The 17,076-nt window shown below is 38.6% G+C and overlaps 1 protein-coding gene across 2 annotated transcripts in view; it reads left to right on the forward strand.

Moving 5' to 3' along the window:
• Positions 1-17,076, forward strand: part of vstm4b (V-set and transmembrane domain containing 4b) — a 22,713-nt gene that overhangs the window by 3,687 nt on the left and 1,950 nt on the right. Inside the window, exons 3-6 of one of the 2 annotated variants that reach the window (XM_037973878.1) lie at positions 12,375-12,428; positions 12,636-12,743; positions 14,209-14,242; positions 14,354-14,478. In XM_037973878.1, coding sequence (XP_037829806.1) covers positions 12,375-12,428; positions 12,636-12,743; positions 14,209-14,242; positions 14,354-14,478 — 321 coding nt within the window. The remainder of the gene's footprint in view (positions 1-12,374; positions 12,429-12,635; positions 12,744-14,208; positions 14,243-14,353; positions 14,479-17,076) is intronic. The other variant, XM_037973883.1, reaches the window with a different exon arrangement.

Genomic DNA, 17,076 nt, shown 5'->3' on the forward strand with positions numbered 1-17,076 from the left:
AAGAACCTGCGGTCAAGGTACATAGAGAACGTAGTCAACAAAATAACCAATTTAGGTTAGAGACTGTGGCTGAGAATCTAACCCAGTAGGTTTGATGCTCCAGNCGAAGGTCTGGTCTCAGCTGAAGGCTTAAGTAGTAGCAGTTCTCATTAGCTGGATCTGGATCACCTGTGAAGGGAAAGGCTGGAGAAGCCGCCCCAAGGCAGGGCTAAAACTCCAGATCCCTACAAGTGATATCCCATTCTTAATCCACAAGGTTTAATATGATGTTGGCCCGCCCTTTCCATCTATAACAGTTTCAACTCTTCTGGGAAGGTTTTCCACAAGGTTTAGGAGTGTGTGTATGGGAATTTTTGACTGGTGTTGGACAAGAAGGCTTGGCTCAAAGTCTCCACTCCATTTCATCCCAAAGGTGTTCTGTCGGGTTGAGTTCAGGACTCTGTGCAGGCCAGTCGAGTTCTTCCACTCCAAACTCGCTCATCCAAGATCTTTATGAGCCTTGAATTGTGTACTGGTGCAAAGTCATATTGAAACAGGAAGGGGCCATCCCCAAACTGTTCCCACAAAGTTGGGAGCATGAAAATGTCCAGAATGTCTTGGTATGCTGCAGCATTAAGAGTTCCTTTCACTGGAACTAAATGGTCATGCTCAACTCCTGAAAAACAACCCCACACCATAATAATAATAATAATAATAATTTTATTTAAAAAGCGCCTTTCAGGACACCCAAGGACACTTACAAGAATAGGCAAATCAGAGGACAATGTTGAAAAGAAGCAGACATAAGTAACAGTAGAATTATTACAGATGAAATTAAGAAGGATAGGCTAATCTAAAGAGATGAGTTTTCAGAGCAGTCATGAACGCAGGGAGAGAGGTAGTGTTTCTTAGGTCAGATGGTAGAGAGTTCCAGAGGAGAGGTGCAGAGCAGGAGAAAGCCCTGCTCCCCATCGTGGAGAGGCGGGCAGAGGGTACTTGGAGATTTAAGGAGGAAGAGGATCGGAGAGAATGGGAGGGGATGGAGATGTGTACAAGGTCAGACATAAAAGGTGGGGCGAGATGGTGGATAGCTTTATAATAATACAATAATATAATTATCATAATTCCCTCTCCATCAAACTATCCATCAAACTATGTGAATGAGCCACATAAAAAGTGATTTTTATGTAGGCATTCACTCAGGATAACCGAAGTCTGAGATTTAGCTGAAATTTATGGATATCTTCTGGATATGATGTTAACGCTGCGTATTGCATAACATCCAATTACGTATCAGGCTATGGCCACAGCTCGGTGCTGTGTTACTGCCAGTGAAAGCCAGCTGTATCATAGGCTAGAAACAGAAGAAAATTATTATTTTTTACCGCACAGAGCAATGCATGATGTGAGCCATCATTTGCATGCGATTTTGCTCCTTCTCTTCAGCCTTTTCTTTTTTATGGCAGCCGTTACGGTTCAATAGGGTTTTGCTGGCCTGGGACACTAAAGGTTATCTATGCACTCCAATGTAGCCTCCATTGCCAAAAGCAAATCAAAATGCACCCAGGAAACAAAAACTGCCTAGCTATGTATCGGATCCCACTTATTTCTGTCCAAATCACAGAGATGCCTATTCGCATTGGATTAGTATTATCACAGGACCTCGGAGTTCAGCAAAATATAGTAGGTAATTTGCAGGGGAATTTTTACTTTACAAATTACTGACATGGCCGATTCACACAGGATTAACAACACAGACATATCCCCGTAATTATTACAAAAAGTGTATGTGGTCCCTAGGTAAAACTAATCCTATGCGAATAGGGCTAAAGTCACGCCAAACTTAGGAAATGATCAGTCCTGTTTTATTGCCTCCATGTTTTTACTGTTTGAAACATCTTTTTCAGGACTCTGTTGTGTGTTGTCTGTAACATGTAGTTTGTGATTTATGAAGCTGAAAAAACATATTGGGACAGTTACATAGCTTCTAAATTTAATATTTAATTTATTTACCCATTTAACAGGTGATATTTGTTATTGTCAAAAACAATCGTCCCCCTGAGAAATTTGTCAAGACTCACCACTCACTGCTGGCAAAATAAAAGTTTGTAAATAGCATTTGCATGAGCCACTAAAACATTTGTTAAATGAAATTTGTTTGAAAAATAGTATTCTGCTTTGGTCTTAGCCTCATTCAGACTAGCCATGAACTCCTCAGACTGGTCAGAATTAGGGTGGTGAACAAGGTCTGACATTATTTTGTTAAGGTGGACAACAACATATTGTGCACATCCAAAAATGCAATTTTACAAACCATGCACACAAAAATAGTCTGTGATGTTCAAAACTGGTTGTACAAAACACAGTACACAGCTTGCAGCTCAGTTGGTTGCAAACACTCAGAATTCACTGAGTCTGCAACTGAAGATGTGCACATTTTCTTGCAATTCTTTGTCCCTATCTAGTCTCCAACAGTCACTGCCCAGTGAAATATCTTGAGAAGCAAAGGGCATGACAGTGTTTTGTGACCCCAACTATTGAATTTTATTCTGTTGCATGCCCTGATAAATAGGTTCCAATATTCAGTGTTTTAGAGACCAAAAAAAGTCAACACAAAATGTGAAAACAATTTGTCTCAGGAGACCCTTTTTTGTCTTCAGAAGCTGCAGTTTCTGACCACAACTAGTTGATGTAATTCATCTTGGCTGCAGAGAGCTGCTGAGTTGCTTCAGTGAGCGAAAGCCCCATTCTGGTTTTCATTTGGGAGGGGAATATCATTGGTTAGGAACAAATCTGGAGATAAAAAGATCCTGCATCCCAGTAAGCTGTGGCTCTGAGTAAAGGATCATGGAAACAGGGTGAAGTGTCTTAGGTTTCACCTCCTTGGCTGGCAGAAGATGGGAGAACAGTGGAACAGATGACATATTCACTGGTAATCTGTTTTAAGAAATCCTTTAACATATAAAAAGCTTTTTATTCTCTGCAGATTCACAGTACAAATATTAGTCTTGAAGAGCTAACACACATATGCAATCTAAGATCTTAGCAATGAAATATGTAAAACTAACATTTCTGAGTAGTTTTGGTTAAACAGGTTCCCATTTGTTGTATGGTTAGAACTATAAAATTTCAGAAAAGATTTTGATGGATGAAGCTTTTGCCCCAAAATCCAACATAACTTTGTAACTATTTAAGCTATGTTTGATGTATAAACTGTGAAAGAAGCGTAAAGAGAAACAAGATCAAAAGAAATGTTACAGCTGCTGCCAGAAGTGCATTATGGTCACTGAGTCTGTTACTCCTTGACTACTAAGTTAATGAAAAGCAGGCAGAAACAGACTAAAAGCCTCAGTTACAGTGCAAAAACTTTAATTCAAATCTGAAAAACTCTTGAACACTCATGTAAAACATTTTATGTTCTCACAATGTTTTATGTAGTTTATATAACAAATCATGTCCAGTTCTGGAGAGAATATTTAGCTAAAATATAATTAAAGTTTACGGAAACTTGAGTTTGCACTATTTGCATTCGGGGGGGGGGGGTTGAGAGAAAATTCTAAATCATGCTGCAGTGACAGACACACTGGGTGAACAAAGACAAAAATGCCTATGTTTTGATATGTAATTTGTAAATGTACCAAAAAGAGTTGTGAAGTAAGAAGAGTTTTCATAAAATTTTGAAAGATTAAAAATTTTAGACATTTTAGTGAGACATTAACTGTCAGCTGAACATTCTGGGGGAAAATCTGTAAAAATAAAACTATGATAAAACATAAACTATGATTGTGTTTCAGATATTAAAGAAATAAAAATGCTAGTTCAGACACTTAAAGCCCACCTTTCTGTGACCCATTTAAACTCTGAACCATGTTTCTGCTTTTAAGTCTGTTGAAAAAGAGAGAGTTGAAAAACTGAGGACTGACCGACATTAATACTGACTCTATTCTGTAAATAATATTTAGAGTTTTTCATTTTGATTTTAATGTCAACAATGCAATTTTATTATGAAAACAAGGAAACAATCACAAAACTCTTCTTTTCCCTGTAAGTGGCCCAAATACAACTAAGTAAGAAAGGAAGCAGAAAAGTCTGTAAGTGGAATTTTTCAAATGTAGTTTTTGTCCTGAAGCAGCAAACAATGCTATAAATTACCGACTTCCTGCAGCAGTACAGGATTAACTCCTGCTGTGCCCAAAACACACCCAAGGCCAAGGACATTTTTTTGCCCTCTAATCACACCTGAATTCAAGTATTTTTACTTCATAAATGTCTATTCACAGTTTGTTTTCCAACGCCAAGCTCTGAGCTACATGTACCTGTCACTGTTGAATCCTTTAGAATATTGAGGACAGGAAAACTCCAAATCCTGTTTGACAGAGAGGGAAATCCTGCTCTTTATTTAAACCAGAGCAAGGAATGTTACCTTCCACAGAAAAAATAAAAAGCAAGTCATCAACAGCCTGCCATGAGCTGGGTACACTGACACACAACCTAATCAAAATGGAGTGCAATACATCTGAAAATGTACTTTGAATCCAGTCATAGCCCTAAATGCTGACCACACAAACACATTGGTTCTATTTGATGTAAAGTTATTTTTTTTATTTGACTGAATTCTCAAAGAAAGACATTTGGTGCATCTAATCCCAGCCTCGCTTCTGTGTTTTGGTTATTTTATCACTTGCCGCCAAAGGGCAAAGGTGGATGATTATGTTTATGTGTGTATGTGTGTGTGTGTGTGTGCGTGTGCATGTGTGTGTTTGGTTGTATGTCTGTTACCAAAATATCTCCTGAACCAAGAAATTGATTTTGTTGAAACGTTTAGGAAATAACAATGAGGCGTACATCTACAACTGATTAACTTTTGGAGACAACCCAATTCAAGGTGGCCACCACAGCCAACTGACCTTAAAAAACACATAAATGGCTACAACTCAGTCGATTTTACGGATATTGTGCTAAGGAGCTTAGGAAGCTGATGAAGTTTGATGTATCCCCTAGGATCCTCAGCAGCTCTACAACTGTGTAGTTGAGAGCATCTTGACCAGCTGCATTGCTGTTTGGTGCAGCAGCAGTACTGCCATGGACTGCAAACACCTACAGAGTGCAGAGAGAGGTGAAGATGGCTGCGAAGATCACCTGGACTCCACTGTCCTCTCTGCAGAGCATCTACCACCACAGGGTCCACAGGAGGGCCGCCTCCATCCTCAAGGACCCCACCCACCCCCAGCATGCTGTTTATACTTCTCCCCCCAGGCTGGAGGGACAGAAGTGTGAAATACAGGACTTCCAAATTCAAGGACTTTTTCTTTCCCACTGCCATCACACTCCTAAACAGCTGGCTGGAGTCTATAAACATGTTCTACCTCCTGTTCATGCAGTGCACAGATTTTTGCAGTCTGCCCCCGGCCACATCCTAAATACACACTGTGTATATAGTTCTTTTAAACCCATGTATACAGTTCAGCTCTGCTCTACTTGTATTGCAACTTAATTGCACATTTATGTTTTTATTGTGTTTTGCCTTATGTTGTGCTATTAGCATTATTTTGCTACGGTGGCCCTGAAGTGCAAACCACAACAACATTAACGAAGCACGCAAACAAGAAAGGAAACACACAAACAAAAAACTGAAACGCAATTACATTAACAAACCGGAAAAGGTAGGTCCCAGTGGGAGACCTGAGAAATCGCTGATTGGACGAAACCACTTTTGAACCGGAAGTTTTTCTGGTTTTAGCTCGTTTGTTGAAAATATTGTAACACTTTCCTGGTTATGCGTTATCTCACACAAAGGGCGACTCTCGTGGAAGCTGAACGGTTTTTATTAACTCGCTGTTGTCGGCCACAGCTACGCCTTACAGACAAACACACACAAAAAACAGAGGTTATTTTCCCTCCCTTTTCTTTCCCAGCCTCCCCTAGCTCCTGTCGTGAATCAAACCACAAAACATGATATAAATCTAACTGCAGAACATTCTACGACATGAATGTTATCGGTAATCATTTCTTGAAGACTCTCCACAACAACTGCAAAAGTTCGGTGACTGCCCTCAACCAGCTCTTTTCCACAGTTTGGGCAATACATGCTGCTGTGACTTTCTTCCTGCTGACCGAAACGCTGAAAGAGCAAAAGCCAGAACTTCTGGCTCAAAAGTGGTTTCGTCCAATCAGCGATTTCTCAGGTCTCCCACTGGGACCTACCTTTTCCGGTTTGTTAATGTAATTGCGTTTCTGTTTTTTGTTTGCGTGTTTTGTCAGGAACCGTGGAACTGATGGAGAAGAACCCAGTGCGCAGACTCATATTGAAGAAACTAAACTAATTTATTAAACTAAAGAAACAAACGAAAACAAAAAGCTGACATGGCAGCAAAACAAAAGGATAAGCAGAACATAAAGCACGGAGCAGCAGAACCAGGAATGGCAGTGAGACAATGAGCAAACCAATGACTAACACAGACAACTAACCAGACAACTAACACAGACAATGAACCAGCGACTAGTGGGAGAAATGACCGGGTATTTGAGTACTGAGGATAACGAGGTGAGTGGGAACAGGTGGAGTGATTACAGAGTCGGGACAGGTGTAGATGGGCGTGGCTAACAGGCAAGTGAGTGACTGGGGAAGGGTGAAATGAAACATGAACATGAGACAACAAAAAGCAGAATACAACAGAATCGAAACAAAACCCCAAACCAAAGAATAAAAATAAAACATAAACAAAACCCATAGAAAAACCAAATCACCACATGTTTCCTTTTTTGTTTGTGTGTTTCCTTTCTTGTTTGCGTGCTTAGTCTTTTGTTTGCATGCTTCGTTAATGTTGTTGTGGTTTGCACTTCAGGGCCACCGTATTTTGCACATCTTATATTTTGATTGTATTTTTGCCTCTACTTTGTATTACTATTATTTAGTTTTTTTTATTTTTCATTTTCATCTTGGCAAACACTGTGGACAGCTAAAAATCATTTTGTTGCTCAGGAAACAGGTTTTCAGCTGGGCACATGACAATAAAAAGTTTAAATCTTGAAAAGTTTGGTGCGGAAGTAGCAGAGTAATTCACAACACATTCTTCAAGTGTGACTCATTATGCAAGATTTTTGTTTAAAAATTTTTAATTAGCTGCTGCAGCCAACCATGTTTGACTGTTAGCGAAATATCTCATGAACCACTGTAGGAATTTTAATCAAACTTTCCAACTGAATATAACTTTTGGGGTGTAGAGCTCAACTGGCAGATCAGGCACACACAGTCCCTTCCAGGAGCTGCTGACACGGACCTCAGCTTGAACTTTCTTTCCCAAAAATAGAATGTGGATAAAGTACAGTGAAACTCAGCAGAGTTGAGTTTGTTGTGTTGAGAAGGGTAAAGCTTGAACAGTAACAGTTGAGGAGGTGGCTGCATCATGTGTGGCTCTTAAAACATTGTGGTTAAGGAAGTGGGAACTTATTCCAATCCAAGAAAGCACTGGTGGTTTCAGTGATAATAATAAAAAAGGCAACTGGAACATTTTGGGATTATGTTTAAGTATAATTTGGACAAGAGTGTCTAACTACATTGTACACCATAAAGTGCACAATGTAGATGTCAAAAGCAAAGTCGGAGTAATGATGTTTTTTTGTTTGTTTGTTTGTACCATTAGCAAAATATCTCATGATTCATTGGGCGAATTTTAATAAATCTTTCAGAAAGTAATCATTTGGTTGACATGTACAACTGAATAAATGAAACAGCCAACCCAATTCAAGATGGCTGCCGCAGCAAAGCAATCATAGCAAATACAAACAAGGCTGAAACTCAACTACTTATACATATTTAGCTAAACATTTGGCGTGGTAGTAGCTGAAACGGATCCCCAACTTGAGTGCTAACTGATCATGCACGTTTTGATTAAAACTTTGCCATTATCTGTAGTAATCGACTATGTTTATTTGTTAGCATGTTGATGTGAGAGTAGCTGAGTGTCTTATCCAACACATAGTTCAAGCACTGCAGATTGCATGACATCTCTCCTCTTTTTTAATGGAGAACAAGAACAATCCCAGGTTTCTTTTTAATACTGTAGCTAGACTTATGAAAAGTCCTATCTCTGATGAGCTATTTATCCCTATAAGTGGTGATGACTTCATGAGATTCTTTATGAATACAATTATTTTAATTAGAACAATTTTACCAATTTCACACAATCCTTCCTACTGTTGCCTCTGATTCCCTGTCAGAGGAAGCAGCTTTAAAGTGTCACTAGAACCTGGTTTGTTTTTGTTTCTCTAAATTGTCAAAAATAATACCTTTATCCAAACCATCAACATATCTGCTAGATCCTATCCCAACCCGGCTGTTCAAAGAGGTGTTTTCCTTACCTAATACCCCAGTTTTAGATCTGCTTAATCTGTCTTTAATTAATGGTTATGTACCACAGAGCTTTAAATTCCTGTAATTAAATCTTTATTTAAGAAACTTTATCTTGATTTAGAAGTTCTGGCCAATTATAGACATGTATCTAATTTCCCATCAATGTAAAAACTTCTTGTGAAAATACTTGCAAATCAATTGTATGAAATCTGGACAGAAATAATCTGTTTGAGGAGTTTCAGTCAGGGTTTAGAGCTCATCACAGCACAGAAACAGCACTGCTGGAAGTTACTAATGATATTCTCATGGCCTCAGACAGTGGACATGTGTCCATACTTGTCCTGTTAGATATCAGTGCTGCATTTGATACAACTCATCACAATATTCTATTACAAAAACCTAAAAATGATCATGTCAGTGGTGGAGCCATAGGGTTTCCAATGGCGGTCTTGGCCATCGGACTAATCTCAGGCCACCCTGCTGGCCACCCCAACTGCCACGTTGAAACTATATTTTTAAGCAAAATTAAAAAAGAAAGCATGTTCATCATTTCATTAATACAGTCAAAACAATGCACTTATGCATCTTGAAAATTATGTTCTACCCCTCATCAGCCTAACACGTCACTGGCTTCCAGTGAGAGCCATTTATTATGTCCCTAGTTGGGATAAAATGTTAAAATTTTAAACACAGATCTTTCACAACCGTTAGTGCTCAAAGCAATTTTGGGGGATCAGTCTCAGCTACTATCACATCATTTTTTATGTTAATATCTGTAAAATTGACTGAGTTATGGTAATTTTATGTATTTTTAAGACAGTTATCAGTGGCAGCCATCTTGAATTGGGTTGACTGATGTACATCCATCATTATTTTTTTAGAGTTTTATTCAAATTTCTTTAGTTGTTCATGGTAATAGACAGACACACAAATCCAGACATGGGCAAAAACCTTTGCCTTTTGGCTGTGGGTGATAATAAACATGTCCAGAGAGTTTGCTAGAGACACTGACAGCAGTACAATGTGGATACTGCCTCAGCTCTTAAACAAATGTGGGTAGCTAACGAGTACATGGCATATGGTGTGGTATACTAAAGACTCTAAAGAGAAACCATTTTATATGAGAAAAACTGGGATGTAAAACTAAAACCAACAAAATATTTTTATTTTTTTTAACACAGAAAAGTGCACATTAACCAAGAGTTCAAAGATTTAAAAGATTCCCGCTCTGTCAGTCTCAGCCGTTGTGTCCTTGGGCAAGACATTTCACCTGCCTTGCCTACTGGTGGTGGACAGAGGGTTTGGTGGTGCTGGTGTAACGGCAGTCTGCCCCAGGGCAGCTGTGGCTACAGTGAAGCTCACCACCATCAGTGGATGAATGACTGATTGTAGTGTGAAGTGCTTTGGGGTCCTTGGACTAGATAAAGCGCTATACAAGTGCAAGCCATTTAGTATTTACCATTCCTGGAAGAAAAGATGCAGACTAGAAGAAGTCAAAGGGTGGTTTGTTAATGGGGCTGTCTGCTGATAGGCTGGAGCAGTGACTGAGGATCATTATTCAGTCCAGTCCATGTTTTGTGCACTGTTGTTTACAGTGCTGGCTTTGAGGCACAGAAAAACCATAGGTCTAAAATACAGCTTGGAGTTGAAAACAACTCTGTGCCTGTGATGGACAAAATACAGTGAAAAAGAATCCTTTCATTTCTTCAGCCATTCAGCAAATAGAAGATATTTTTAAAAAGTAGAGAGAGGAAAAGGAACTGCTTTGTGGGATACAACACTGCAGATTCATCTAAACTGTGACTATTGCAGCATTCAAAGCTGCAGCATGAGCTACACTGAGCCCTTGGTAAAAACAGATAAATACACGCCATTTTGTCATGATTTAGGCAGTAAATTTACTGTGAGAGAAGGGTGCAGCTTCGTAATATATCAGCTAGCATTGGAGTCAACTGCAGAAGAAGAAAATAATCTGCACAGTGAACCTGTTCACCATTATATCTTCTGCTGTTTTCTACAGTTATATTGACCTTATACAAACAAAGGTTTACAATTCTCTGGAGCAAAGTTGATAGCAAGGAAAATGGATAATACTGCTGTTAGTAAGTAAGTGAATGGTGCTGTTTTCCTCACAACTTTTGTAACTTACATAAAAGGTAACTGTAAAGCTGATTTACAAAGTTGTACCGTAGTTAATGTGTTGAATTCAAAAAAACTAATATGAATGTTCTAATATGGTTGTACATATGAAGCTAAACAAACCAAACCAGAGAAATTGCATTTTCTGAATGAGGAACACAAAAGATGAAACTTTAAAGTGCAGAAATGCAGTGTCCATACCTGGTATATACTGGGTACTTCATTGGTATGTACCAAGTACCTATGGGAAGCAGACTGTATTATGAAGTGACTTGTTACCCAGTACTCACAGGGTATGCACCTGGCATGTAGTACCAGGCTGTATTATGTATTAGTACCCTCAATTCTGTAACACCACAAATGTTCATTGCATGGCATTGACACCACTTGTCGCACTGTAAAAACACTGTTGCTGTGCCTTTCCCTGCTGTGAACTGTTGGCAACAAATATTTCATTTTTTTCCTGCAATAAAAGTCTTAATCCCTTTACTGTGTTGAGTCTGTTATTTAACTTTTCATTGTGAGTCTAATTTCTCTGAAAAACTAGCAGGAAGAACTTCTTGCTTTCACCCACCTTTAAATTTTGTGCTTTTTGAACGCATAGCACTGCTGGTTTGTCAGTCAGCCAGTTGGCCTGCAGGAAAGTCTCCAACAGGCAAGGCAGCGAGCCATCCAGTCGTCAGCTACTGCTGGTTGTGGGTATTTCAAGATGTTCTGGTGGGTGTCACTTCATGAGCTTCCTGCCACCAGCTCAAAAACAGTACAGCGGTGTTAAGACGCCCTGTGGTCAAGTGGGGTGGAGAAATGCGTTAGTGTGCATGATAAAACTGCACAAGGAAAACAGGGAAACATGTTACGCATATTTGGATTAAGAAATGATGCTTGTACTTCAGCTTTTGAAAATAAAGAACATTAGAGAGCCACTTTTGCTGCTGTTTTCTTTCCGTATTGCAGCAGTACCTCCTTCTGCATGTCAGATGGATGAGTCAATAAGACCTCGGCTTACAGATGTGTAGATTTGAATTCTGAAATGGGATTTTACAAGAAGAATACAAATGATGTCTTTTATGTATCTTTACTAATATTTATAATTGTTTTATCAATATTCCAATCTCTACATGTATTTCTGTATACACGTGCTTTTGTATTGTTTTGGTGTTAAAAATATGAATGGCCTGTAGCATTTTACATCATTTGCCATAAACAGGTAAACTCCACCCAGAAAGCTCCCAGGTCAGGAAACAATCCTGCAACCTTCTTGCTGGGAGGCAACTCTGCCGCTGTGGCACCAGCTTCTTAGATCATTATCTGTAAAATTGACATTTTTATGGGTTTTGAGGTTAGTTGGCTGTGGTAGGCATCTTGAATTGGGCTGACTCCTGAAGGTTTATCAGCTATAGATCCAGCGATTACTTTCTGCAAGTTCATTTAGACTTTACCAGTGATGCATGAGATATTTTGCTAACAGACACACAAACATGGGCAAAAACATCGTCTGCCTTAGCGTTTTGGCAGTTCATTATAACAAAGAAGCACAGATCCATGTTGCATAATATATCTCTGGGTTGTATATTAAACTTCTGAAGTATCTTTAGGTTTTATGCTGGTAAGAGATTTTCAGACATAAACATGCACAAGTTGCCTATTGTTTGACTCGGAATGAGATATAAATGTATGAGGATGTCTGAGTTAAAATATTTCTTGGTTTCAGCCAGCAAGGGCCACGACATGTGGCTGTTAATTCAGAAACACAATCAGTCAGGGAGGAGACCAGCTAGGCCTAGTGTCTTCCTACAGTTAGCTTTATTTAAAATTTAGCCATCGTGTAATTAAGCAGCAAGTAAACTAAAGTGATGACTATGAACTTCACATGTTTCTCTTCTTCTTCTGTTTTCCCACACAGTGCATGTACTACCGACCACTAAGGCCAAAGAAAACCTCTGGAGTTTCTTTGAAGGTAACTCACAATATTTTTAGCCTGGTTTTGTGTGTGCACAATTGTGGTGAACTGCATAAGCAAAAATAGCACAACCATAAGGATACACTGCTGCGCTTTAAAATAGTCAGCAGTTCACTTTTTTTTTCCTCCTTTAAAATATTGTATTCATTAAAAAAAGTAACAGGCATGGGATTGTTGTGTTTTTTGATTAATTGTGTATTTCAGATGTGTACCTGTGTGCAGTGCTGATCTGCTCAGTGGGTTTACTGTGCATGTGCATGTTCACTGTGACGATGACCTGCCAGTTCATACAGAGGAAGCAGAGGCTAAAAGGTCAGCAGCAACACTCACATCATTGGGATTTGTATGAATCCTAAATTATATTCCAACTGAAGAAACTGCATTTTCTGGAGAAGAAAATGCAGTGTGAATGATGAGCATTGAATAAGTTTGCGGAAATTTGCTGAAGAAGCTGAGCCTGAGTTGTTAAAGTTAAAACAAGCAGAACAGAGGCTGAAATGAGCAAAACTAACTAAAAGCAGCAGAAAAAATACTAAAAGCAGCAGCAGTACCTAGAGACATCAAAATTGTAGCTTAAACATAAAAGTAGCACAACAGATGCTAAAATTAGTTAGAACAGTACCTAAAATGAGCAAATCTATGGATAAAAGTAGCAAAACAGATGCTAAAGCCAAGATAAGCAAACCGTAGCAAAAATTAGTAAAACTGTAGCTGAAAGGAGATGTTGACGACAGCCAAACAAAGTCACCGGACAGCTGAGTGGGGGAAGTATTGTTGACGCGCCAGCTGATCAAAAGCCCAAATCCAAGCTGCAGCTGAGCTTCTTTATTTTCAATCAACATCTCTAAAATCAAGGCAAAACACCAGTGAATAATGTCGCAGGGCAGAATAAAAACAGCGATCAAAGGCAAAAAGCATTCAAGATTAAAGCGGTCAGCAAAAAGTAGACTTCCCCTTATCCACTCACTAAAAGCTCACCAGGTTCACAGCATGTCATCTTATAACCACTCCTGACACCACGTGATCCTAAGCTAAGTCTATCCGCTACAGGAGAAAACAGTAGCTAAAAAGTAAAAAGCAGAACACGAGCTAAAAAATAAGAGTAGCAAAAGGGTGGGTAAAAGTAGCAGAATGGTAGTTAAAAGCTAAAAGTGGCAGCAGTAGCTAGAAACAGCAGAATAGTACATGAAAGGAGCAGAACAGATGATAAAATTAAAAAAAAACAGCAGCTGAAAAGAAAAACTGTAGCTAAAAATAGCAAAACTGTAATTTCAAAAGGAGAAGACCAGCAGCCAAAACCTAAAAGAAGCAGAAGGTAGCTCAGAGGTAAAAGCAGCAGAATTCCAGTTAAAACCTAAAGGTACTGTCACTAAAAGTTAAACAAGACAGAATGGTAGCTAAAAGCTAAAAGAAACATATAAATACGAAGACAAGCTGAAGGAGATTTCAAAGAGAACAGAACAATGTTTTTGAAGGAGTTGAAGAGATCTCAATACATTTCTATGTGGGATTCTGTTTTAAATAAAGATAAATATTTTTAAGAGTATAAGAGCTACAAAAACTACAAGTCTTACAACACTTTTCCCAATCAAGCATTGCACAAAGTACTGCATGTAGTAGTAGTAATATGATAGCAAAATATCTATGGAAGAAACTATAAAGAAAAAAACTGACTCAACATTCACACTGTTGTAATAACAACTTTTTTTATGCATCTTTCTCTATGATTTGTTCCATTTTTTCTAGTACTTTTCATTTATGTGTTCTATTTTTCCAGAGAAATACCACTTGGTGAAAAGTCCTGAAAACAGGTATGGCTTCATTTCAAAACAACTTCTCTCTAAATAAATATTATTACATAAAATAATAGCTAAAAACAAGGATTGCATTAAAGCTGTGCCTCCATAATGTTTTTTCTTCAGTTCAGGAGAGACTGTCACCAGTATGGTCAGCGTCTCTCCTGCTGTTCCTAAGAAGGAGAGGAGATACAGAAAGAGAAGGAACAGAGAATACCTGGAGGAGAAACCTCCAGAGATACCTGCTAAAGGTAAACAATAGTCATTTCTGCATTTAATGTTCAAAAACCATCAGGGAAAACTGAGGGGGGTTTCCCATCGTGGCTTTTAAAACATGAATACAGCCCCTGGCAAAAATGATTGAATCACCACTCTTTGAGGAACACACACAATTGTTCTTTTTTTTTTTAAGATTAGGTACAGGAAAAAAAATATGGACTCACTCAATCATGAGGAAAGAAATGGAATCATGAGGACAAAAATGCATAATTAGCACTTTTTTGCACCACCTCTGGCTTTAATAACAGATTGAACTCTCTGAGGCATGGACCTAACTAATGATAATGAGTAGTCTTCATCGATCTAAAAAAAAAACAATTGGCACTGGCTACAACAAATATATTTCTTTCATTTTCATTGTTTCTTATTGCCAGAAGGTTGGAGTTTTGAAAAATCAGAGTTTTGTGGCATGTCTGTGATTTATTTAATTTATATATATATATATATATATATATATATATATATATTTGTTACAATAATTACTGCAAAAACATAAAAACATGCAATTTTAAAGTTGTACTGAACAAAAGGTTTGCATAATCCACAAAGAGCTCTCACTTATACACACCATTTGGATATTTACTAAGTGATTTTTTGTTTGTTTGTTTGTTTCCTTGTTTGTTTGTTTTGTTTTTTTAATCACTTGACAGTTGCCTAAGTAATACAGTGGTTCTTGCACTTCCGGCTAGTCCTAACACCTACCCTACCTATCTTCCCTTTCCCATTGGAGGTAAAAATTTAGTATGTATCCCGAAAGCAATGCTAGTTTTATTTCTGAATATGAATTGAACAACCTAAAAAGAATAAGCTTCAATGAGTTGAGTAGTGACTGCTGTTCTTAGTCGCCTTGTGCAGAAAAGTGCTTATAAGTAAATGTACCTACCTACCTACCTACCTTAATAAGTAATATCAATTGTAAAACTACAGAAAATGCATTTCCTGGAAAAATGCAGTGTAAATGCTGAGTGCTGACTGACTTTGCTGAAATTTGCTGAAAAAGCTGAAACTTATTGTTTAATGGACCTGAAAGGATCAGAACAAAGCAGTAATTGGAGGAGGTATCACCTTAAATGATGGACCATTTGTCAGCTAAAATGTAAAAAGAACAAAAAGGTAGCCAAAAGTTGAAAGGAGCAAAACAGCAGCTATAAGCTTAAAGTAACAAAACAGGAGCTACAAGTAGCAGAATGATAGCTAAAAACTAAACATAGCAAAACAGTAGCTACGAGCTAAAAGTGGCAGAAGGATAGCGAAAAGTAGGTTAAGACATAAATAAAGTAACACTATATTCACAGTATAAGTCTTAATGCTCAATTCTGATTTTTTTTTTTTGGCTCAGATCCGATTTCTTTGTGTGGTTGTTCACATTATAATTTAAATGTTACCGTCATCAGAGTCCAGTGTGAACAGTCGATGGCCTTGAAGCAATCCACATGCGCAGAAGAAGACGAGACAACACAGGCAGCATGTCATGTTTCCAAAAATAAATATGGATGCTAAACATGTTAGCATGGGTCTATCAATTCTAACGTTTTTGTGCAACCAGAGACAACTAAATTATTATTTGCCACGCTTGTTTCATCCAGTGTTTACAGTTGATTTTGCTGCATCCCGCCTACTTCAGCACAGATCAGATTTTAAATAATCTGATTTGTCACATTGAGATTGTCACATATGGGCAAAAAAAATCAGATTTGGGACACTTTTGTCTGCCGTGTCAATGTAGTCTAAATATGCTGATGCAGATTTCAAAGGGAAAAAAAATTATAGCATAGCAATAAGAAACCAAAGTAAGTTTAAATCAGAATTCCCCTATATCAGTATTTTTGAAACAGCCTATAGAGGACAATGACACTTCAAAAAATTCTGTCATGTTATTCTGGTTTTGGTGTGCTACCCCAAGATTATCAGTGGTTCCCCTCAAGGCACTACTAAATTTTATGTTGTCGCCTCTGAAACACTAGAAAGCTGGTTCATACGCTAGATGTCCTGCTGAGACCCAGCAGTGGGATGCCAACTTAAATTATTATTGACAGTTAGTCCCTCATTTAAGGTGATACCTCCTCAGTCCAACAAACTTTTTTTCGTCATCACTTCTATCCAGGTCATGAGCGAATCCTCTCTTGCATTGAGCTCTGTCTCAATGCCGTAGCACCACAATGTTTGAAACACAACTTCCATCTCACCCTATTTGTTCCACATGGGCTGTTCCACTTTCACTTCAAGCTCGGGTCCTCTACCAGAGGCCTGAGATCTTGAGGTTCTACACAGTATCTCAGTTGTTCCTAAGACTGCTCTCTTCTGGACAGAGATCTCTGAGGTTGTTCCTGGAATCTGTTGGAGCCTCTCTTCCAGCTTGGGGGTCACAGCACCGAGTGCTCCGATGACTGCTGGTACCACTGAGGCCTTGACTCTCCACAGCATCTCTATTTCCTCTTTCAGTCCTTGGTATTTCTCCAGCTTCTCGTGCTCCTTCTTCCTGATGTTACAGTCACTTGGGACTGCTACATCTATCACCACTGCTTTCTTCTGCATCTTATCTATCACCACAATGTCCGGTTGGTTAGCCG

The sequence above is a fragment of the Kryptolebias marmoratus genome, linkage group LG2, assembly GCF_001649575.2.
Source record: "Kryptolebias marmoratus isolate JLee-2015 linkage group LG2, ASM164957v2, whole genome shotgun sequence".
NCBI lineage: Eukaryota > Metazoa > Chordata > Actinopteri > Cyprinodontiformes > Rivulidae > Kryptolebias > Kryptolebias marmoratus.